We start from the raw sequence: 24,869 nt of genomic DNA, 5'->3' as shown, positions 1-24,869 counted from the left end.
TCCTGCTACAGGAGTCTGGCGCCTAAACCACTCTTCCCATTGAAAACACCTGCATCCTTGGCTGAGCCCAGCGTCTATGTCCCACTCCTTCTCCCAAAACTGTGTATAGCTGTAAGACAGCTGGCTGCAGCAGAAGCCTCCCCCCTCTGCACCGTCTGCAATTAGCGGAGCCCCAAACCGTAAGCCATTCCTGAAACATGGAAAAGATCAGCAGGAAATTCACCCCTGTGTTGTTTTCTGCAGGATTTCTGATTCAGAAACATCGAGTAAACATAACTCCCCAACTGTCCCGGATCTGAAAACGGCGAGATGGGACAACCCCTTTAATGAGGAAGCAGATTCCAGATAGCAGGCAATTTTATGAACTGTAATATTTTTTTTTTTTTTTTTACTGTTTTGTTTTATCTTTCAAAAAAAAAAACTGACTTGATGGAAACCATCAACAAGAACATTAAAAGCTGTCAGCAAATCTTATTGTGGCTTTTTTTTATTGTAATATAAATTTTTGCAGATCAGCAGAATGAAAGTGCCAATAAACCAAATAGACCCACAGCTCATTGAAAGTGCTCCACCATTATAATAAGTAGTAAGAACAAAAGATCCGTCATCAGCAGCTTGTTGATGGTTTCCTGGCGCCAACATTTTTTTTTTTCAACACTATCTGACACGTCTATTAACAAATCTGATTGTGTAGGGACATGCCTATTTCAGAAGGGGAATGGTAACACCTAGTTGTACTGTATATTTATTTATTTTTAGTTTCCGGGAGGGATAACAGAGGAACAGCACAATGCAGCATTATCAAAAGATGCCCCAGAATTGTCGTTTAATGGGGAATGAAGTAGTTACTAAAACAGACAAGTCATGGGACGGCGACGGGTCCACTTTAGTCTGTCCATTAAGATGTAAACCAGTGGCCTACCTACTGTAGAGGCATCCGCTCCATTGGCTGTGGTAGAAAGGGGTCTTTCTCCTAAATATTAAAATTCTGTTTACCTGCAGCTGCCACTAGGGGGAGCTGAGTGCGTAAAGAATTATACAAGAGTTCATTGCAAGCAGCAAATATTACATGAAGTGAGCCCCTGCCCCCTAGTGGTGGCTATAGGCAGCCATCATTTTATCAAAAATGTCTATGACACTAAGAAGTGAAGTGGGGAATTTGGACTTTTTGCCAGAAAAAAAAAAAAACATGGAATTGTGACTCCTGTAAAGTTATATTATGAAGTTATAGGGAACCTGTCACCTTGAGCGGGCAGTCTGCTGGAGGAGCTGAGAAGATTGATATATAGTTTGTGGGGAAAAGTATCAGTAAAACTTGTAAATTATACATTTATATCTCTGCTTATTCTGGGCTCAGAAGACCAGTGGGTGATCCTGTGACTGACAGCTGTCTCTGTAGGCACGCTTACTCAAGGACGGCTGTCAATCAATGACAGGGCCACCACTGGACTCCTAACTCCCAAATGGTGAACTCCTAACTCCAAAATTATCAGGAATTTAAATTAATAGTTTACAAATTCTAGTTAATATTTTCATGCAAAACAACTATATTTTTCTCCTACCAGATGATAACACGCACCTAGAAGGAGAAAAATCTGAAAAAATAAATCTTATTCAGAAGACCTCAGATCAGACCCCTTGTTTTCATCAGACCCCCATATTAGACCCCCAGTCTTCATCAGACCTCAGATCAGACCCCAATTAATATGAGACCAAAAATAATTAAAATAACTTACGTCTCCGGAGGGCACTGCCACCCTTCCTGCTCTTCCCTCGCCCGCTCTGCACGGTGACCTGCCATTGAACAGCATCAGGTCATAGAGTGCGCACTACGTGTGCAGCCAGGACAGGGAGCTGTGAGTAAAGCCAGCACCAGGAATGCTGTATTCACCGCTCCCTACGCCTACCGCATACTAGTGAGTGCTTCCAGGAAGTGCTCACTAGTATTCGCTTTATAAGACGCACCAACATTTCCCACACACACACTTTTGGAGGAAAAATCGGTTTTATGGAGCGAAAAAATACAATATATATCCTCCTGCTCTATAACAAGCTGCCTGCAGATTGGACACCATGTTCAGTGGGATAGGTTTCCTAAAATTATCACAGAACTGAAAACTGTACACTGTTCATATACGAAAAAAGTACTCACGCTGTTTGAAGACATCTAGAGCCCTCTTAAGGGTGCTGGAATAGAAACAAAAAGGAGGGGTTACTTTAAAAATAGCAACAAAATTACCCTTATTAAAGGGGAATTTCACCATTCTGAAATCAGTTGTGTCTCAAATTCTGATTATAGAGAGTGGAAGGAGTGCATCAAGAAATCACTGTTCCAATAACCCCTCCAATGATGAATTCCCTCTTATAGAGGTTGTGCCACAAAAATATTCTACAGTTTTCAAACTAGCACCTGGTTCTGAATACTTTTTGTAATTGGATGTAATTAAAAATGTAGTATAGCCACTGGGCTGTTCAATAAAAGGTATCTGTATAGCGCCACCTGCTGTTTGCTATTTTTGTTATTTATTGTCCACCTCACTGAAGTGGTCGCACATGCTCAGTTAAATATTCAACTGCCAATGGTTGTATCTACTGTTAGAAGCTGAGTCTGTTACATGGAAAGAGCTGCAGAAGAAAGGACAAGCCATCTAAGGGTACTTTCACACTAGCGTTTTTCTTTTCCGGCGCTGAGTTCCGTCCTAGGGGCTCAAATCCGGAAAAGAACTGATCAGTTTTATCCTAATGCATTCTGAATGGAGAGTCAGTCCTTCAGGATGCATCAGGATGTCTTCAGTTCAGTCTTTTTGACTGATCAGGCTTTTCAGAAAAACGTAGCATGCAGTATTTTTACCTCCGGCCAAAAAGCCTGAACACTTTGACTGAACGCCTGATCAGGCTTTTTTCCCATTGACTTGCATTAACGCCGGATCCGGCCCTGTGTGTTCAGTCAAAACGGATCCGGCTTTTGCATGTTAAACCCGAAAAATGTGAAAAAAAAGTTAAAGTCCATAAATGGCGGATCCGTTTTTTCCAATGCATTTTTCCATTGTGATCGAAAGCCTGATCAGGATTCAAATGTAATCCGTTTTCACACGTTTTTCCGGATCCGGCGGGCAGTTCCAGTGTCGGAATTGAACGCCGGATTAAAACAACGCTAGTGTGAAAGTAGCCTAAGAAAGGACACATCCCAGAGAAAAGACATCTTCCTCTTCCAGTCTGAAATAAATCTAGCAGAACAATTGGAGCAATGAATGGGGAGATCTCTGGATCCATGTGAGGTACGGGGCTGGTTCTAGCTTTGTTACAAAGAGGTTGTCATGTACTATATGATGTCTGATTTTTATATTAATCATGGGATAGCCCCTTTAAGTAACTTTCATGCTAGATAATAGTACAAATAGTAATGCAATGATAGATACTGCTGCAGCTGCATCCCCCTCCTCCCTGTCTAGCATTTATTGTATTACTCCAGATTTGATTTGGGAGGTTTCTGGGCATTTAGTGGATTTTCCATTGTGGATTTGTGTGCGGTTAATTAAGGGTGTTTTACAGGATCAGCGCAGTGGATAAGATTTTATCAAATCTTATTAACATACCACTGAAAAAAAAAAATTGCAGTGTCATTTGACCTACGTACCCTTACAGTGAGACTGCAGATAAGGAAAGGGGAATTACGGGCAGCTGGAAGGTGAGAAGAGGCCACGAACATTTATTTATTCAGAGAATAGGATGTTGAACAATTTTCCAATATACATTTATTTAAAATTTTGCTTGCAGACATTTATTATATCCATACAATAACCTTTCCCTTTATTATGAGACCAAGCTTTCAGTTAATCTCCCAGGTATCAAACAGGTGAATAGTGGTATATTAGCCCCTTAGTGCTAATATACCACTATTAATATACCACTAATATACCACTTTCAGTTAATCTCCCAGGTATCAAACAGGTGAATAGTGGTATATTAGCCCCTTAGTGCTATTTGATGTGTATACTCGTCATGGAGCACTTCTACTTAGTACTCCATGACGAGTATACACCTCATGGCATTAAACTGTCACCATGTATGCAGACATGGTGACAGCGCTGAGACCCCGGCTGTTACACACAGCCAGGGATATCAGCTAACCAGCTCGGGACCAATGAGGGCAATCTCGGGCTGGCAATCGCTCCGATTGGCTAGTCCGTACAGACATTTTTTGTCACCTTGCATCACAAAAAGTGTAATACCAAACAATCAAAAAGTCATATGCACCCCAAAATAATACCAATCAAACTGTCATCTCATCCCGCAAAAAATGAGACCCTACCTAGGACAATTGCCCAAAAACAAAACAAAAAAAACTATGGCTCTCAGACTATGGAGACACTAAAACATGATTTTTATTTATTTAAAAAATGCTGTTATTGTGTAAAACTAAAATAAATTAAAAAAGGTATACATATTAGGTATTGCCGCGTCCATAAGAACCTGCTGTAAATATATAACATGAACTAAACCCTCAGGTGAACACCGTAAAAAATAAAAGTGTCACCTTACATCACAAAAAGTCTAATATCAAGCGATCAAAAAGTCAAATGCACCCTAAAATAGTACCAATCAAACCGTCATCTTATACCAAAAAAAATGAGCCCCTACAAAAAAAAAATGACTTTCAGAATATGGAGACACAAAAGAAATATCATTTTTTACAAAAATGCTTTATTATGTAAAACTGAAACAAACAACCAAAAAAGTAGTCATATTTGGTATTGTCGCGTCTGTAACAACCTGCTCTATAAAAAATACCACATGATCTAACCTGTCAGGTGAACATTGTAAATAACAAAAAATAAAAACGGTGCTAAAACAGCTATTTTTTCTTACCTTGCCCCACAAAAAGTGTAATATAGAGCAACAAAAATCATATGTACCCTGAAATAGTACCAACAAAACTGACACCTTATCCCGTAGTGTCCAAAATGGGGTCTGTTTTTGGAGTTTCTACTCTAGGGGTGCATCAGGGGGGTCTTCAAATGGGACATTGCAGCTTAAAATTATCCCAGTGAAATCTGCCCTCCAAAAACCACATGGTGCTCCTTTCCTTCTGTGCCCTGCCGTGTGCCCGTACAGCAGTTTACGACCACATATAGGGTGTTTCTGTAAACTACAGAATCGGGGTTATAAATATTGAGTTTTGTTTGGCTGTTAACCCTTGCTTTGTTACTGGAAAAAATGGATTAAAATGGAAAATCCGCCAAAAAAGTGAAATTCTGAAATTTCATCTCTATTTTCCTTTAAAGGGAGTCATCAGCATTTCACGTTTGTAACCCTTCCCATAGCTTTCTAGCATGCTTACAATTAATAAAAAACGTTACCTTTAGCATCAATCCTGGACTTATAAAACGTCAAAAAACATCTTTGTAACATATGCAAATGAGGGCTCGCAAGTGCCCAGGGGCGGCGTCACCCTCGTAAGGTGCCCTGCTAGCTCAGCCTTTTCTTCACTTCCCTCCGCCCACCCATCCTTTCCCTCTGACCGCCTATCTACTAACTTGTTGTCTCGCCGAGATCCCACGCCTGCGCGCTCAGTCCGTCGGCCGGCGCATGCGCACTGCGATGCCCATTCCTTGTACGGCATCACAGTAATTAATGCGCATGCACCGGCGGCTAACAGCGCGAAGCTGGTGCATGCACATTAGTTACTGTGATGCCGTACAAGGAATGGTCATCGCAGTGCACATGCGCCGGCCGACGGACTGAGCGCGCAGGCGCAGGATCTCGGCGAAACAACAAGTTAGTAGATAGGCGGTCAGAAGGAAAGGATGGGCGGAGGGAAGGAAGGGGTGGGGGGAAGCGAAGAAAAGGCTGAGCTAGCTGGGCACCTACGAGGGTAATGCCGCCCCTGGGCACTTGCGAGCCCTCATTTGCATATGTTACAAAGATGTTATAAGTCCAGGATTGATGCTAAAGGTAACGTTTTTAACTGTAAGCATGCTAGAAAGGTATGGGAGGGGTTACAAACGTGAAATACTGATGACAGACTCCCTTTAATTCTTGTGGAACACCTAAAGGGTTAACAAAGTTTGCCCCCAAAATGTAATTTACAAAATGATCAAAACATGAAGTAGACATATGGGAAATATATAGTAATAACGATTTTAGGAGGTATCACTATCTGTTTTAAAAGCAGACAAATAGAAATTTTGATAATTGCTAATTTTTCCATATTGTTTGTACATTTGGTATTTTTTAATAAATAAAAATGAGATATTTTGTCTCAAATTTACCACTGTCATAAAGTACAATATGTGATGAGAAATTAATCTCAGAATGACTCGGATAAGTAAAAGCATTTTAAAGTTATCACCACATAAAGTGACACATGTCTGATTTGCAAAAAATGGCCTGGTCCTTAACCCTTTCATGACCAAGGGTCATTGATGCCCCAGTGTCCAGGTCAAAATTTACAAATCTGACATGTGTCGCTTTATGTGGTAATAGCTTTGGAACACTTTTACTTATCCAAGCCATTCTAAGATTGTTTTCTCGTGACACATTGTACTTCATGATAGTCATATATTTGACTCAATATATTTCACCTTTATTTATGAAAAGATCCCAAATTTACAAAAAAAATTGAAAAATTCACAATTTTCCAAATTTCTATTTCTCTGCTTCTAAAACAGAAAGTGATACCTAATAAAATATTTATTACTTAACATTCCCCATATGTCTACTTTATGTTGGCATCATTTTGGAAATGTCATTTTATTTTTTTAGGACGTTAGAAGGCTTAGAAGTTTAGAAGCAATTCTTACAATTTTAAAGAAAAATTTCCAAAACCCACTTTTAAAGGACCAGTTCAGGTCTGAAGTCCCTTTGTGGGGCTTACATAGTGGAAACCCCCATAAATGACACCAATATAGAAGCTGCACCCCTCAAGTTACTCAAAACTGATTTTACAAACTTTGTTAACCCTTTAGGCGTTCCACAAGAATTAAAGGAAAATGGAGATGAAATTTAAAAATTTCACTTTTTTGGCAGGTTTTCCATTTTATATATTTTTTTTCTTTAACACATTGAGGGTTAACAGCTAAACAAAACTCAATATTTATTACCCTGATTCCGCGGTTTACAGAAACACCCCACATATGATCGTAAACTGCTGTACGGGCACACGGCAGGGCGCAGAAGGAAAGGAATGCCATACGGTTTTTGGAAGGTAGATTGTGCTGGATTGGTTTTCTGAACGCCATATGTTTTTTGTTTTTCTGCCGATTGTCTTGTGCAGGAGCTCGTTTTTTGCAGAAAGTGTTGAGGTTTTTATTGGTACCATTTTTGGGTACATAGGATTTTTTGATCATTCATTATTACACTTTATGGGGCAAGGTGACCCAAAAATTGGCTGTTTTGGAACAGTTTTCATTTATTTATTTTTACAGCGTTCATCTGAGGAGTTAGGTCATGTGATAGTTTTATAGAGAAGATCGTTACGGACGTGGCAATACCTAATATGTATACGTTTTCTTATTTATTTAAGTTTTACACAATAATAGCATTTCTGAAACCCAAAAAATGATGTTTTAGTGTCTCTATAGTCTGAGAGCCATATCTTTTTTATTTTTTGGGCGATTGTCTTAAATAGGGAATCATTTTTTGCGGGACGAGGTGACGGTTTGATTGGTACTATTTTGGGGGTCATAAGCCTTTTTGATCGCTTGCTGTTGCACTTTTTGGGATGTAAGGTGACAAAAATAGCTTTTTTGGCACTGTTTTTTTAATTTTATTTTTATGGTGTTTATCGGACGGGGTCCATCATGTGATATATTTATAGAGACGGTCGTTACGGACGCGGTGACACCTAATATGTGTATTTTATTTTATTTTTTCATTTTTTTATAGGAAAAGGCAATGTCTTTTTTTATTTACATTTTTTTATTTATTGATTTATTTTTACTTTTATTATTTTCACTTTTTTTTTTATCAGTTCCCTCTTGGATCTTGAAGATCCAGTGGGGCTGATAGTTGTACTATACTTTGCAATGCTCTTGCATTCCAAAGTATAGTACTTCCAGATTGCCTGTAGGTGGCAGCACTGGACACCTTTGCCATGGCAACCATCGGGTGCTGCAATCACAGCGCTGCAGCCCCGATGGTGGAGAGAGGGAGCTCCCTCCCTCTGTTAACCTCATGGATGCCGCAACCGCGGCATCTATGGGGTTACAGGAGAGTGTCAGCATAGAGCTGACACTCTGCTGATGGCGGCGGCTCGGGAATGGAGCCGCCGCCATCACACACAGAATGGGGAATTGGGGGCAGCGCTGGAAGGGAGGGGGGGATAAATCGGGGGTACAAACTACAGGAGGGGCGGAGGGGCGGACAGAAAATTAATGCAGGGGGCGGGGAGGGGCGGATCGCATGGCAGGAAGGAGATGAGGGCCAGATCGGCAAGGCACAGTGGGGCATCATGGTCTTAGAGCGGCACAGATCGGGGGGGGGGTGCATGAGGAACACTATCGGCTTTCAGGCTCTGATCTGCAGAGCGCAGATCAGAGCCTGAAACCGGCATTTTAACACTGCCGCGATCCGATTGGTTAGTCTGCACAGACTAACCAATCGGATCGATTGCCGGCAAGGGGCCACTCTGATTGGTCCCTTGCCGGCATTACTGCACTGTATGCTGTCCGTGACAGCAGCAGGGCAGGGGCAGAAGCTTTAATCCAAGCGCTTTGCAGCGCTTGGATTAAAGAGCTTGTTTGACGTTTATATACGTGGTAGCTGCACGGGGTATGTGCAGCTATCACGTATATATACAGATTGCGGTCGTGAAGGGGTTAAGGTGAAAAATGTCATGAAGGGGTTAGGGAGCAGATCATATTCAGCATTACTAGCTGCAGCAGCATCTCATCATGTCTGTCATTGTGTAGAAGCAGATGACAACATCACCTAAAGACTGGCAGCCATTTTTACAACATTACCTAGAGACAGGCAGCCATGTAAATATACACAGTAATGTGTAACCACTATAAAAATCATTATTTCACCACTATTCCTATTTACTTATCACATGAATGTGTCAGCACATGTATGTCATATAACACTGCTGCTTACTGAATGTCAGGAATTATATGATGTGAAAGGGATTATCCAGGAATAGATATTGATGACCTATCCTCAGGATAGGTCACCAATATCAGATTGGCTGGGGGGTCCATCACCCAGGGCGGGAACCCTGTCGCTCAGCCTTTACAATAGGTCAGGAGCTCCTTCAGCACTGTGGCCTCTTCCTAGGGCACGTGACATCACCATACATCGGTCACATGGCCTAGTTGCTGCTCAACCCCATAGAAATGAATGGGGCTGAGCTGCTATACCAAGGACAGCCACAGTACTATGTACATATGTACAACCATGTGCTTGGAAGGCTGCCGGCAGCCAGCTGCACTCACCAGATCTACGAGGAGCACGGTGGCTCCCCGAAACAGCTGATCGGCAGTTGTGCCGAGACTCGGATCCCTGCTGATCTGATAATGATGACCTATCCTGAAGATAGGTCATCATTATAATTTACTGGATAACCCCATTAAGAGTGTCACATGACTGATGCCATGTTTTATTACATAGGACTGATACATGGGCTATACCATTCTACTGCTTATAGAGGTCAACTGCCTGATATCAGCAAGGTATTTATACAGAATTTTAAATACATGTACAGTCAGGTCCATAAATATTGGGACATCAACACAATTCTAACATTTTTGGCTGTATACACCACCACAATGGATTTAAAATGAAACAAACACGATGTGCTTTAACTGCAGACTGTCAGCTTTGATTTGAAGGCATTTACATCCAAATCAGGTGAACGGTGTAGGAATTACAACAGTTTGCATATGTGCCTCCCACTTGTTAAGGAACCAAAAGTAATGGGACAATTGGCTTCTCAGCTGTTCCAGGGTCAGGTGTGTGTTATTCCCTCATTATCCCAAATACAATGAGCAGATAAAAGGTCCAGAGTTCATTTCAAGTGTGCTATTTGCATTTGGAATCTGTTGCTGTCAACTCTCAAGATGAGATCCAAAGAGCTGTCACTATCAGTGAAGCAAGCCATCATTAGGCTGAAAAAACAAACCCGTCAGAGAGATAGCAAAAACATTAGGCGTGGCCAAAACAACAGTTTAGAACATTCTTAAAAAGAAGGAACGCACCGGTGAGCTCAGCAACACCAAAAGACCTGGAAGACCACGGAAAAGAACTGTGGTGGATGACCGAAGAATTCTTTCCCTGGTGAAGAAAACACCGTTCACAACAGTTGGCCAGATCAAGAACACTCTCCAGGAGGTAGGTGTATGTGTGTCAGTCAAAAATCAAGAGAAGACTTCACCAGAATGAATACAGAGGGTTCACCACAAGATGGAAACCATTGGTGAGCCTCAAAAACAGGAAAGCCAGATTAGAGTTTGCCAAATGACATCTAAAAAAGCCTTCACAGTTCTGGAACAACATCCTATGGACAGATGAGACCAAGATCAACTTGTACCAGAGTGATGGGAAGAGAAGAGTATGGAGAAGGAAAGGAACTGCTCATGATCCTAAGCATACCACCTCATCAGTGAAGCATGGTGGTGGTAGTGTCATGGCGTGGGCATGTATGGCTGCCAATGGAACTGGTTCTCTTGTATTTATTGATGATGTGACTGCTGACAAAAGCAGCAGGATGAATTCTGAAGTGTTTCGGGCAATATTATCTGCTGATATTCAGCCAAATGCTTCAGAACTCATTGGACGGCGCTTCACAGTGCAGATGGACAATGACCCAAAGCATACTGCAAAAGCAACCAAAGAGTTTTATAAGGGAAAGAAGTGGAATGTTCTGCAATGGCCGAGTCAATCACCTGACCTGAGTCCGATTGAGCATGCATTTCACTTGCTGAAGACAAAACTGAAGGGAAAATGCCCCAAGAACAAGCGTATGGTGATGTCTATGCGTTCCAGACTTCAGGCTGTAATTGACTGCAAAGGATTTGCAACCAAGTATTAAAAAGTGAAAGTTTGAATAATGATTATTATTCTGTCCCATTAGTTTTGGTCCCTTAACAAGTGGGAGGCAGATATGCAAACTGTTGTAATTCCTACACCGTTGCCTGATTACCTACATAGCGTATGTAGATTTCTTTGGGGTCACGAGTATGTATGTTCCCCTTTTTTCTTTTCTTTTCTCTCTTTTCCTTTTATACGGGTTTGTACAGGGAGATATTTCATCCTTGAATGCTACTTGTGTATTGCCTCCCTTGATTTTTGTAGGGTCTCTAGGGGTGAGGGACGAGATTACTAATCTGCTATATGGTATGAATATTGCAGTGTATTTGAGTATATTCTCTTTATTTTCTAATGTTCTGTACTTATCGGTACCATTTGTTCATACTGATTGGTATTGACAATGTGGATCCTGCGTGATCCTTTATTACTATATTGTAATAGTGTCATTTAATGCTCATGTGCTTATTGAGTGAAATTGACACCTTTTGAAAATAATAAAGTGAAGTAAACATAATTCCTGCACCGTTCACCTGATTTGGATGTAAATACCCTCAAATTAAAGCTGACAGTCTGCAGGTAAAGCACATCTTGTTCGTTTCATTTCAAATCCAATGTGGTGGTGTATAGAGCCAAAAATGTTAGAATTGTGTCGAAGTCCTAATATTTATGGACCTGACTGTATATTAGGCTACTTTCACACTGGCGTTTCTGGGTCCACTAGTGAGATCCGTTTCAGGGCTCTCACAAGCGGCCCAAAACAGATCACTTCAGCCCCAATGCATTCTGAATAGATAAGGATCCGTTCAGAATGCATCAGGTTGGCTCCGTTGCGCCTGTATCCTGCTCTGGAGGCGGACATCAAAATGCTGCTTGCAGTGTTTTGATGTCCGCCTGACGATACGAAGCCAATCGAATCCATCCTGACTTACAATGTAAGTAAATTGGGATGGATCCGTTTTCACTGACATAATATGGGGCAATTGAAAACAGATCCGTCCCCCATTGATTTTGAATGTAAGTCAGGATGGATCCGTTTTGACTTCGACTTTTAAAAAAAAAAGAAAAATGCAAACGGATCCGTTCTGAACGCAGGTGTAAAAGTAGCCTTAGAAAATGGTATGATTTCCTATTATATATAAACAAATAAAAAAAATATAAGTATTTAAGAATTTTTGCAGCGCCGCCGCTGGACAAGTGAAGTATTACATGAAAACAATGGGCTGCCGGTGTAACATACAGACATGTCGGCGACACTGTCTTTATAGCTGCTCTTTACACCGGTTAAATGATCAATTAATTCAGAATGATGTAAAAGGGTTAAAAATGAGTTTTCTAAGGCTAGTTTCACACTAGTGGCAGGGGACTCCGGCAGGCTGTTCATCCGCCGGAACAGCCTGCCGGAGTCCCCTGCCGCTAGTGTGAAAGTACCCTTAGACAAGACTGAACATTAGAGATACTTCTACAGTAGATCAGGGAACTGCCACTCACTGTATCTCAGTCTGACCACAAGGCTTCTTCTTACATAAATTAACCAGATCTTTTCCGTATCTCTCTTCTATTGCCGCCCTGCAGAAGGTAAAATGTTGTGTTATTTCATGTCTTTAACCAAAATCTATTAAATCTATCTCATATTTATTTATTTATCATATCTATCTATCTTTCTATTATCTATGTATCTATCTATTATCTATCTATCTCATAAATATCTACTATTTATCTATCTATTTTGTTTGTGGATAGGGTATGGATGGTTTATAAAGCAATCTTTCAACACAGGATTGCGGATACGGAAGACATACGGAGTATATTCTGTATGTGTTAGTTTTTTTTTGCGGACCCATTGACATGAATGGAGCCACGGAACTGGATTTGCGGGCAATAATAGGACATGTTCTATCTTTGAACGGAAATACGGAAACGGAATGCACACGGAGACACTTCAGTTTTTTTTGCTGACACATTGAAATGAATGGTTCAGTATAAGCTATAACGCACAGGGCCGGCCTTAGGTGTTCAGGCGCCCTGTGCGAGCTAACCTTGTGGCGCCCCCCCCCCAAAAAAAAAAAAACACTGCTTGTTGCTGGCATCATGGCATAGGCTGGCTGACTATCCAACCAAGTAGTTACCAGCCCGCACACCCCAAAGGCCGGTGTAATGTTATACTTCCCTACTTCGTGAGATCTCCCTACCCTCGTCACTTCCGGTCGCACCGGACATGACGTGAGGAGGTGTGCAGCGCCACGCAGGCGCACAACGACAGGTTAGGGAAATTTCACAGCAGAGTGCGCATGCGCCAGGAGCCTCGCCGGCGGTTAGGGTAGGGAAAAACTATGGGCCAGTGCGCAGGCGCAGTGATCGGATGGATGTTCTCAGCTGGACACCGGCCGACACTGCGCATGCACCGGGAGCCTCACCAGCGGTTAGGGAAGGGAAAAATTACGTACGGGCCAGTGCTTTTTCCCTACCCTAACCGCTGGTGAGGTTCCCAGCGCATGCGCAGTGTCGGCCGGTGTCCAGCTGAGAACATCCATCCGATCACCGCACCTGTGCACTGGCCCATAATTTTTCCCTACCCTAACCGCCGGCGAGGCTCCCAGCGCATGCGCACTCTGCTGTGAAATTTCCCTAACCCGTCGTTGTGCGCAGTGCGCCCCCCCCCAATATAATAAACATTGGTGGCGCAGTGCGCCCCTCCCAACACCCCAGTATGATAAACATTGGTGGCGCAGTGCGCCACCCCAACACCCCAGTATAATAAACATTGGTGGCGCAGTGCGCCCCCCCAACACCCCAGTATAATAAACATTGGTGGCGCAGTGCGCCCCCCCCAATATGATAAACATTGGCGCAGTGCGCCCCCCCAATATAGCAAACATGAGCGCAGTGCGCCCCCGAATATAACAAACATGAGCGCAGTGCGCCCCCCCAATATAACAAACATGAGCGCAGTGCACCCCCCATATAATAAACATTGGTGGCGCAGTGGGCAGTGCCAATGAGGGTTAAAAAATAAAAAAAAAATTAACTCACCTCCTCCAATTGATCGTCTCCTGTCCTTTCTTCAGAACCTGTCAAAGGACCTGTGGTGACATCACTGTGCTCATCACATGATGCATCACATGATCCATCACCATGGTAATGGGCCATGTGATGAGCTCAGTGACGTCACCACAGGTCCTGAAGAAACAGGAGACCGGCAGCTGCGATCAACTGGAGGAGGTGAGTTAATTTTTTTAATTATTTTTTAACCCTCATTGGCACTTCCCACTGTGCCACCAATGTTTCTTATACTGGGGTGTTGAGGGGGGGGGGGGGGGGCGCACTGTGCCACCAACGTTTCTTATACAAATACAGGAGGCGGGTGCCAGAATCAAATAGCCGGCACCCGACCTCTGTGACAGGGAGCTGCGATCAGCGGCAGTTAACCCCTCAGGTACCGCACCTGAAGGGTTAACTCAACTGCAGCTGATCGCAGCTCCCTGTCACAGAGGTCGGGTGCCGGCTATTTGATTCCGGCACCCGCCTCCTGTATTTGTATTACAGGTCAGTTTTCATCATTGGTGGCGCAGTGCACTCAGCCCCTCCCCTCCTCCTCCCATCTCTCTTCTTATTGGCAGCTGCGGGGGCAGCAGGCAGGTCAGACACAGGGGAGGAGGAACGAATCAGGTCAGACAGGGGAGGGCGAGATGGAGGGGGCGCCCCGAGGGAGAACACAAGTGCAGCCTCGCCTGCCGCATATTACATTGCGAGCTGTCGGCCGCCCAGCGCCCCTGTTGCTATGGCGCCCTGTGCGGCCGCACAGCCCGCACACCCCAAAGGCCGGCCCTGATAACGCATACTGAACTCAAAAAACGTTTGTGTGCATGAGCCTTTATCAGGATCCTGATCAGTCAGAAAAATTAATTGCAATACCAGATCCGTTTTTCTGGTGTCATCCAGCAAAACAGATCCGGTATTTATTTATTTTCAAATTTTTAAAGGTCTGTGCATGCGCAAACCGGAATACCGGATCCGTCAATGTGGCAATTTGAATGCTGAATCCAGCACTAACACATTCCTATGGAAAACATTCCGGATCCGGCATTGAGGCAAGTGTTCAGTTTTTGGGGGCGGAGATAAAACCGCAGCATGCTGCGGAATTATCTCCGTCCTGAACAGTCAAAAAGACTGAACTGAAGACATCCTGATGCATCCTGAACGGATTACTCTCCATTCAGAATGCATTAGGATAAAACTGATCAGTTCTTTTTTGGTATAGAGCCCCTAGGACGGAACTCAATGAAAAGAAAAACGGAAGTGTGAAAGTACCCTAAGCCAGTAAAAATTATTTAGAATCTTTTAGTTTCTAAGGGTACTTTCACACTTGCGTTTTCTCGCTCATATCATTGGGGGGTATAGCTTGCTGCTGCCACTAGGAGGCAACACTAGGCTGAAAGCTGTTAGCTCCTCCCCTGTGGCGGCATTGCATAACAGCGATAGAGAAGCGCCTCCCTCCCTAACTGGGCAAGGTCCCTGTCCCAGGCAGTGGACGACCTCTCTAAAATCTCCCATTCCACCCTTTCCTTGCTGGATCGTTTGGTTGAGAAATCGCCACCGGAGCAATCCACACCGTCGCATGGTGTACAAACCAGAGACAGACTTTCTAGTAAGCGTCCCAGGGCAGGCCACTGTTCCTCCTCTGACGCCTCAACATCCCCTCCCCCCCCAGCTCCCGATCACAGGCGTTCTCCTTCTTAGATGACGCACTGTCGGAGGGTGAGATTGGGGATTTGGATACGGAAATGGACCCGGAGCACTCTTCTCAGATCGCATCCATGGTGAATAGCCTGATATCTGCTATACGTGACACCTTCCAGGTTCAGGAGGAACTCCCCTCCACCAGCCACCAGGGGGTGTCATTTCTGCGTTCAAGGCAGACACCTAAGTCTTTCCCACTACACAATTACTTTTCTGTAGTTGTCGCAAAAGCTTGGGACCAGTTAGGTCTACGCTTCATTGTTCCTAAGCGATTGGACCTACTCTGTCCTTTTCCAGGCGATTACGTGGAAAAATGGGCTTCTCCCCCGAAGGTGGACCCACCAGTTGCTCGCCTGGCTAAGAACATGGCTATCCTGGTGGCAAATGGCTCATCCCTCCAGCACCCGGTAGACTGTAGCATAGAATCGCTCTCCAAGTCTATCTTTGCGGCTAGTGGTTCAGCCTTACGACCAATTTTTGCTTCTGCATGGGTAGCCAAGGCGGTCTCAGAGTGGACCCTCCGTTTGAACCAAGACCTAGCGTCCGACCTTCCCCCTGCTGAGCTCCAGTCCTTGGCACTCCAAATTTCTCAGGCAGGAAAGTATCTCTGCGAAGCGGCTCTGGGATGATGGTCGCCCGTTCCTCAGCTCTCGCGGTATCTATCCGCCGAGAGTTATGGCTCAAGGTTTGGACGGCAGATTCATCCTCTAAACGCTCACTATTGAGACTCCCCTTTGCTTGGTCTCGACTCTTTGGTCCCCGGCTGAACGAGATTATTTCAGAAGAAACGGGTGGGAAAAGCACCCATCTGCCCCAACCCAAGGCAAAGCGTTCCTTTCATCCTAGAGTTTACTCCTCCCGTTACCAGTCCTTTTGCCGGTTCTCGGTGCGTCTGCTACTCCAGCGCCGCAGTACGTCTATCCGCGATTGTATGTGGGTGCTGGGCCTGATGGTAGCCTCTTTCGAGGCAATCCCTTTCGCCCAATTCCACACCAGGTGCTTTATGTGCGCCATTTTGTCATCCTGGGACAAATCCCTGGACTCTCTGGATCTCAGGATTTGTCTATCTCGGCAAGTGTGTTCAGCACTAAGTTGGTGGATCATGACTGCGTACTTATCTTCGGGGAAATCCTTTCTCCCCGTGACCTGGACCGTCATTACAACCGATGCCAGCCTCCACGGCTGCGGCAGGGTCTTCGCCACCCGGACGGTCCAGGGCTTTTGGTCTCCATCGGAGTGCAAACTGCCCATCAACATCCTGGAACTCCGGGCCATCTACCTTCGACATTGGACTCCCCTCTTGCAGGGTCGTTCGGTCAGAGTACAGTCGGGCAATGCCATGGCGGTGGCCTACATCAACCACCAAGGAGGGACTCGCAGCCGTGCGGTGATGCAGGAGTCTGCAAAGATTCTACAGTGGGCGGAAGCCCATGTTCCGGTGATTTCTGCAGTCTACATTCCGGGAGTGGACAATTGGACAGCAGACTTTCTCAGCCAGACGACGGAGGACCAGGGGGAGTGGTCTCTCCATAAGAAGATGTTCGAGACTCTTTGTCTCCGGTGGGGACGTCCGGAAGTGGACTTGATGGCGTCCAGGCTCAATCACAAGCTCCCGTGCTTCTTGTCTCGCGCAAGAGACCCGGTGGCATATGACGCGGACTCTCTCGTGGCACCTTGGGACAGCTTCTCGTTCCTTTACGTGTTCCCACCCTTAACACTCCTGCCTCGGATCCTGTGCAGAATCAGGAGGGAAGGCATCCAGACAATCCTGATCTCCCCAGACTGGCCTCGACAAGCTTGGTACTCAGAGCTCATTCTTCTTCTGTGGGATGCACCGTGGCCCCTTCCACTCAGGGCCGACCTGCTCTCCCAGCGCCCAGTCTTCCATCAGAATTTAGATATGCTACGTTTAACGGCGTGGCTGTTGAAACCTTCTTGTTGAAACAGAGGGGTTTTTCTGATGCGGTCATTCGGACTATGATTAGGGCTAGAAAGCCCTTCTCTTCCAAGACTTACTATTGGACTTGGAAGTCCTTACTACGCTTCTGCGAGGAACGCGGTCTTCCTCCCAGGAGGTTTTCCCTTCCTATGGTGCTGGCGTTTCTTCAGTCCGGATTAGAACTGAGTCTGGCTCTTAGTTCCCTAAAGGGGCAGGTATCAGCCCTATCCATTTTTTTCCAGCGTACACTGGCCGTCTTAGGTCCGATCAAAACCTTCATACAAGGGGTGGCTCACACAGTGCCTCCCTATCGGCCGTCGTTGCACTCTTGGGACCTAAACCTAGTGCTGGTTTCGCTCCAGGCCGCTCCATTCGAACCTCTGAGAGCGGTCTCCCTTCGTTTGCTTTCGTGGAAAGTGGTGTTTTTAGTGGCTATTACATCTATTCGAAGGGTTTCGGAACTGGCGGCTCTTTCCTGCAGGGAGCCCTTCTTGGTGTTCCATCAAGATAAGGTGGTATTCCGCCCAGTGCCATCTTTTCTACCAAAGGTAGTATCCGTGTTTCACGTTAACGAGGACATTGTTCTACCCTTGTTTTGCCCTAAGCCTTCTCATCCACGGGAGGATTCTCTCCATCGTCTGGATCTATCTGTCCGTCGTGGCCCCCTTTAGGCGCACGGACGCTCTGTTTGTAATTTCGGAAGGCGGCTTCCAAGGTAACTATTGCTCGGTGGATTAAGTCGGCAATTGCCGAGGCCTATCGCTCTAGGGACAAGACACCTCCTCCTGGGATCACGGCTCACTCTACCAGGGCGGTCGGGGCTTCTTGGGCGCACCTCCACCACACTTCTGCGTCTTAATTGTGTAAGGCAGCGACTTGGTCCTCCTTACATACCTTCACAAAATTGTACTGAGTGCATTCTTTAGCCTCGGCGGATGCTGCTCTCGGCCACAGAGTCTTGCAGGCTGCAGTGTAGTGACTTCCATGAGGGAGTTAGGTTCTGGGGGTTGTTTTTTCACGCCTTAGGACGACCCATGGTCGTGTGTCCCCCAATGATATGAGCGAGAAAAATAGATTTTTGTGAACTCACCTGTAAAATCTCTTTCTCGCTTTATTCATTGGGGGACACAGCACCCACCCAATGTTCTTTATACTGCAAGTGGGGTCCATGTTTTGCCAGTTTGGACCTTGTTTGGTTCGGTCTTACGGTAGTGTGCAGTTTCTGTTGGTTTTTAGTTTAATTCTGCTTCTCCTACTGCTGAAGCACAAACTGATATGCTCTCTCCAGGCTGGAGGGGGTATAGCCTGCAGGGGGAGGACCTAACAACTTTCAGCCTAGTGTCGCCTCCTAGTGGCAGCAGCAAGCTATACCCACGTTCCTGTGTCCCCCAATGAATAAAGCGAGAAAGAGATTTTACAGGTGAGTTCACAAAAATCTCGTTTTACTTTTCCGGCATAAGGTTCCGTCCTAAGGGCTCTATACCGGAAAAGAACTGATCAGTTTTAGGCCTCATGCACACGGCTGTTGTTTGGGTCCGCATCCGAGCCGCCATTTTTGCGGCTCGGATGTGGACCTCTTCACTTCAATGGGGCCGCAAAAGATGCGGACAGCACTTCGTTCCGTGGCCCAGCAAAAAAAATAGAACATGTCCTATATTTGTCCGTTTTGCGGACGAGAATAGGCATTTCTACAATGGGCCGCCCGTTCCGGAAGGCACACGGACGGTTTCCGTTTTTGTGCCGATCCGCGGTTTGCGGACCACAAAAAATGAAACGGTCATGTGCATGAGGCCTTATCCCCATGCATTCTGAATGGAGAGCATTCCGTTCAGGATGCATCAGGATGTCTTCAGTTCAGTCTTTTTGACTGATTAGGAAAAAGATAAAACCGCAGCATGCTACGGTTTTATCTCCGGCCCAAAAAACTTGCCTGAATGCCGGATCCGTCTTTTTTTTCCATAGGAATGTATTAGTGCCGGATCTGGCATTCAAAATACCAGAATGCCAGATCCGTCCTTCCGGTCTTAAAAAAATAAATGCCGGATACATTTTTCTGGATGACACCAGAAAAACTGATCTGGCATTTCAATACATTTTTCTGACTGATTCAATACATTTTTCAGTCTTACAAATGCCATCAGTTGGCATACATTTTGCCGGATCGGGCAGGCAGTGCCGGCAGTAAAAAAAACATGTGTGAGCCCACCCTTACAATCCTAAGGGTTTAAAACCCATAATTGTTTTTGTGTTAATTGAAACACTAAGTAGAGTCGTACGCACCATAGATCCTATGTGAGGTGGTAAAACATAGAGAGTACATGTCCTATATGATGTCTGATTTTCATTTTTTATATTAATCATGGGAGAACCTATTTTAGGGGATACAGTACATTAAGCACAGTGTCAATATGCTGTTTCCAAAGCCACCATACTTTCTTGCATTCATGAGTAATTCCATAACTTTTTTATACATCTGTCCAGTACACGTCGGTCTTGATTAATTTAGTGAATTCTTATAATGAATGTATCACACACCTTTCTTTTAAGAACTCTTCGAACTCTTTGCAGTTCTTCCTCCCATCATTCATGTGCTGGAGGAGCGTGTCATAGCCGAGGGTACTGGTAATGTCCGTACTCTGCAGGAAACAGGAGAGAGAACTGTTGGATGAGACTCATGTATGACCATGTCAATGCAAATCTGAGCTGCAAGTAGATATTGCTGATTTATATAGAAATGTATCACTTAGATTTTTTACTAATTAAAACCAGACAGTGAAACATTATTTTTTTTTTTACTAACATATTTTTATTTTAGGACTGTATTTTTTACCCATGATTATAGGAGCAGCCAGCTTGTCTGATTTGCCGTTTGACGCACAACAGACTAAAGATTTTCATTGACTTCTATGACAGACTGTTGTGGACATGCTTTGTAACCTCTGCAGAGGTCACTTTGCAGGGAGGGGAGGTAGATAAGCTGTGACAATCACCTATTGTGAATGGTGGATCCTGTGTTTTCTAGGTATTACCTCTGGTTGTAATCCGGCCTGTGATAATGAAGAGAAGACTGCTGAGAAGTGATCTCTACAGAACAGGAAGTGTTAGCTTCAAGGGGTTATCCAAGTTCTATAATGCCCCCCATATGCCCAGGCCCCTCACAGAGGTTGTACTTACCTCGCTCCCCAGTACCCACGTCACTTTTCATACCGGCACAGCCGCCACTGCATCTCCCCATCGAGAGGATGAAAACTCCCGCCATCTCGGGGGGATGGGGTCAGCCAATAGTAGGCCGCAACAGGAGCGAGCCTCCCTAGCGTCACTCGCAATGCGAGGGAGGCTCATTCCCATCGTGGCCTGGTATTGGCTGCCAAACACCGGATGTTTTCATACGCGTGTCGGGGAGATGCAGTGGCGGCTGTGCGGGCATCAGAAGCAACGCGGGTGTCGGGGAGCAAGGTAAGTACAACCTCTGTGAGGGGCCCAGGAATATGGGGGGGTATTATAGATCTTGGATAACCCCTTTAAGCTTCATGCACACATCCGTATTTTTCATTTTTTGCAGATAGCACACTGACCCATTCATTTCTATGGTGCCATGCACCATATATGCAACACATGACTGCTGCAACCAGTCATTGGTCTCAGCGGTGAGCCACTAAGACCAGTAACTGGCTGCAGCGGTCATGAGGTGACAACCTCTTTAAGATTCCAATAACCCTGTTAAGGAACATAAAGACACAAAAACAAAAAAAAATCTTACCTTCATATCTCTCAAGTGTTCATATGCTGAGATAAGTACCTCACCTCTGAGCTTAAAGGGGTTCTTCAATTTCATATTTACAATTTTTTATCTGCACAGAGTACCCCAAATACTCCATATTTTTGCTTCATATACCTGTTTCTTATGTCAGCACTTTCTCCTGTTCTCAGTATCACTGTCCCGTGACAGGATGTTAACATGCAGAACTTCCTGTTTTCATCAGCTTCCAGTTGGAGTTTTCTAACCACACCCAGCATGCTTTGCTCTATAACGTTTCACAGGGCATGCTCCACCTATATAACATGGAGAGGGGAGGTGTAGGAGGTGTGACTACTGCAGTGGAAACAATTCTGCAGCGGGAGAAAGACCTGAGAAATATTACAGAGCAAAGCATGCTGGTGTGGTTAGAAAACCCCAACAGGAAGCTGATGAAAACAGGAAGTTCTGCATGTAAACATCCTGCCAGGATGCAGTGATGCTGAGAACAGTGAAAGAAGGTGCTAACATGAAAGACGGGTACATGGGGCAAAAACTTGTGGTTTCTGGAGCAATTTGGACAGATTAAAAAAAAATTATATATTTTTAAATGTAGAGCCCCTTAAAGACCCCACTACGTAGGCTGCACTTTCATTTAAATTTACTACATAACGTCTTTCTGAAATATTTATGCTGCTTTATTTGTGGCGACGGCTTTCTGTTGAGAGCTTTCTTGTATGACCAAGTTTGATCACCTTCATTCTGAATTAGTAGAACTGTAATATTTGGTTTTTATATAAAAAAATATATATAATAAAAATATGTTTTAAAGAAAAAACCAAGAAATACAATAACTGTGGCTTTACACCGTTCTAGCTGACAGTGGGCTCTCTGGTTTGCTAAATCGTTGAAATTTCATTTCTGAAGCTCTGAATGATCAGTTCTGGTGCCGTCCGGGCTTGCTGGTTGGGGGCGTCCTGACAAATTCTTCGGTATTTAAGTGCTTCTCATTTCCATGCCTGACGGTCACTCTCTGTAATCTCATGTGGCCACCATGTCACAGCTGAGTTGTTATAGCGCCTAGCCACTTCTAAGGTGGCCATAGGAGGCTTTGGCAGGGCAGGTATTTGGTGGACTGGTCGTATCTTCAAGAAACGTTTTTTTGTGAAGATCGTATGTGGGATTTTACGCAATGAATGGGATAAAATAGTGAAACCCAGTATACATGAGGCATACACATACTGCTGGACACATGATACAGATTTACTTCACTCTTGTTTCACTCACTTTATATTTACTATATGTTTATACCAGAAAAGCAGAAGTTACTGTGGACACTAACTTCTGCTCTGGAGGCTTCTACAAAATTAACAATTTCTCAGAGTAAGAATCGTAATTGTGAAAGTTTCACTAGTGATTACAGTATGTGACAGAGGATAAGGGTCCTTTCACACGTACAGATGATCAGGTTTAGATCAGATAATTGGGAACTAAGCAGTCGCTCCGGATAACTGCCAGATCATCAGCAGGGATGAGAGCCGCATATACATGTAGCACTCACCTCCTCTGTATGGGGAAAACCATTGTTCCTGGACATTAAATCATTGTTTAGAAAGCAACATCTTCTGCACAGGGGTTTCCAGTGCCGTGAAACACATTTACCCTCTGAACGAGAGTTTGCTCGTTCATTGGGTGATTGCCAGCACCTTTCACACAGGCAGATTATTGAGTGTTTATACAAACTGGGGCTGGCTCTATTATAGGGGACTGGCTGGCTCTATTATAGGGGACTGGCTGGCTCTATTAGCACTGGGGCTGGCTCTATTATAGGGGACTGGCTGGCTCTATTAGCACTGGGGCTGGCTCTATTATAGGGGCACTGCAGCTGGCTCTATTATAAGGGACTGTGGCTGGCTCTATTATAGGGGACTGGCTGGCTCTATTATAGGGGCACTGGGGCTGGCTCTATTATAAGGGGCTGTGGCTGGCTCTATTATAGGGGCACTGGGGCTGGCTCTATTATAGGGGCACTGGGGCTGGCTCTATTATAGGTACGGGCACTGCGGCGGGCTCTATTATGGGGGCATGTGGGTGTTTATTATAGGGGCACTATAGCTAGTTCTATTATAGGGGCACTACGGCTGGTTCTATTATAGGGGCACTACGGCTGGTTCTCTATTATAGGGGCACAGCGGCTGGCTCTATTAAAGGAGCACTGCGGCTGGCTCTATTATAGCGGCACTATGCCTGGATATAGGGGAACCATGGCTGGCTATATAATAGGGATGCTGTGGCTGATTCTATTGTGGGGACACTATGGCTGGTTCTATTATAGCTGCATTATATCTGCCCCAGTTCCTGCTAGACTGGCCTATTGTAGAGTCACACGTTCAACGCGTTTCAGCGCTACTGTTTACAGTGTTTCATCAGGACCTCGCCCTACAAAACTGTGGCCTAGCAAATAGCCGAATGACAGTGTTGAAACGCGTTGTGCATGTGAATCTACAGTAGGCCACTCTAGCAGGTACTAGGGCAGATATCTATATAAGCTGAATCTAAACAACATTTGGTCATATGGGAGAAAAGAGCACCTGATAAGTCTGCATAGGCACCTAAAAGTGCCCAAACAGTCCCCCCCTGACTGTGTGTGACCAATAAGGGTTCTGATATCTGTTTGCAATAATATAATATATTAGGGGCACAGACCCCTTTGGTCAATCATACGGTGTGAATGAGAATTGTGACAAGGTTATAGGGGTGCAATATATTTGCTTTTGTGGTTATCCCATATAGCGATGGTCACACAATAAGAAGGGTGTTCTTGGCAGAGCGCATGTGTCCCTTTATAAACCTGGACACGCCATGGATACGCACTAATACTGCACACTCCCAGAACTATTGCTGATTATATTATAGGTGCACTATGACTGTATATATTATGGGGCGAAAAATAAGGTACAATGCCGAAAAACAAGGTACTATGTATATATTAGAGGTGCACAATGACTGTATATATTATAGGCGCACTATGACTGTACAGTATATATTATAGGTACATTGAGACTGTATATATTATAGGTGCACTATGATGGTATATATTATAGGTACATTAAGACTGTATATATTATAGATTAAGAACAAATGAACGGCACTGTGCTTCTTTTAGGATCCAGGTGCGCGGTCAACAGGTCAAATCCCCATATAATTGTAATAGAAAGACCAGCACTCCGTAGTTTATTTTCTGAAAGATAGCTTCTTTATTCGTCCGACGAATAAAGAAGCTATCTTTCAGAAAAGAAACTACGGAGTGCTGGTCTTTCTATTACATGTATATATTATAGGCGCACTATGACTGTACAGTATATATTATAGGTACATTAAGACTGTATATATTATAGGTGCACTATAACTGCATATATTATAGGTTCA

The 24,869-nt window shown here is 44.5% G+C and overlaps 1 protein-coding gene across 1 annotated transcript in view; it reads right to left on the bottom strand.

The window, feature by feature from the left end:
• Window positions 1–24,869, bottom strand: part of LOC122923489 (proline-serine-threonine phosphatase-interacting protein 2-like) — a 131,368-nt gene that overhangs the window by 41,748 nt on the left and 64,751 nt on the right. Inside the window, exons 2-4 of the mRNA XM_044274313.1 lie at window positions 20,240–20,340; window positions 12,517–12,594; window positions 2,153–2,187 (exon numbers count right to left, since the gene is read on the bottom strand). Coding sequence (XP_044130248.1) covers window positions 2,153–2,187; window positions 12,517–12,594; window positions 20,240–20,340 — 214 coding nt within the window. The remainder of the gene's footprint in view (window positions 1–2,152; window positions 2,188–12,516; window positions 12,595–20,239; window positions 20,341–24,869) is intronic.

Source organism: Bufo gargarizans, unplaced genomic scaffold, assembly GCF_014858855.1.
Source record: "Bufo gargarizans isolate SCDJY-AF-19 unplaced genomic scaffold, ASM1485885v1 original_scaffold_1649_pilon, whole genome shotgun sequence".
NCBI lineage: Eukaryota > Metazoa > Chordata > Amphibia > Anura > Bufonidae > Bufo > Bufo gargarizans.
Note: the sequence above shows the minus strand (reverse complement) of the source record. Positions and strands in the feature narration are given on the sequence as shown.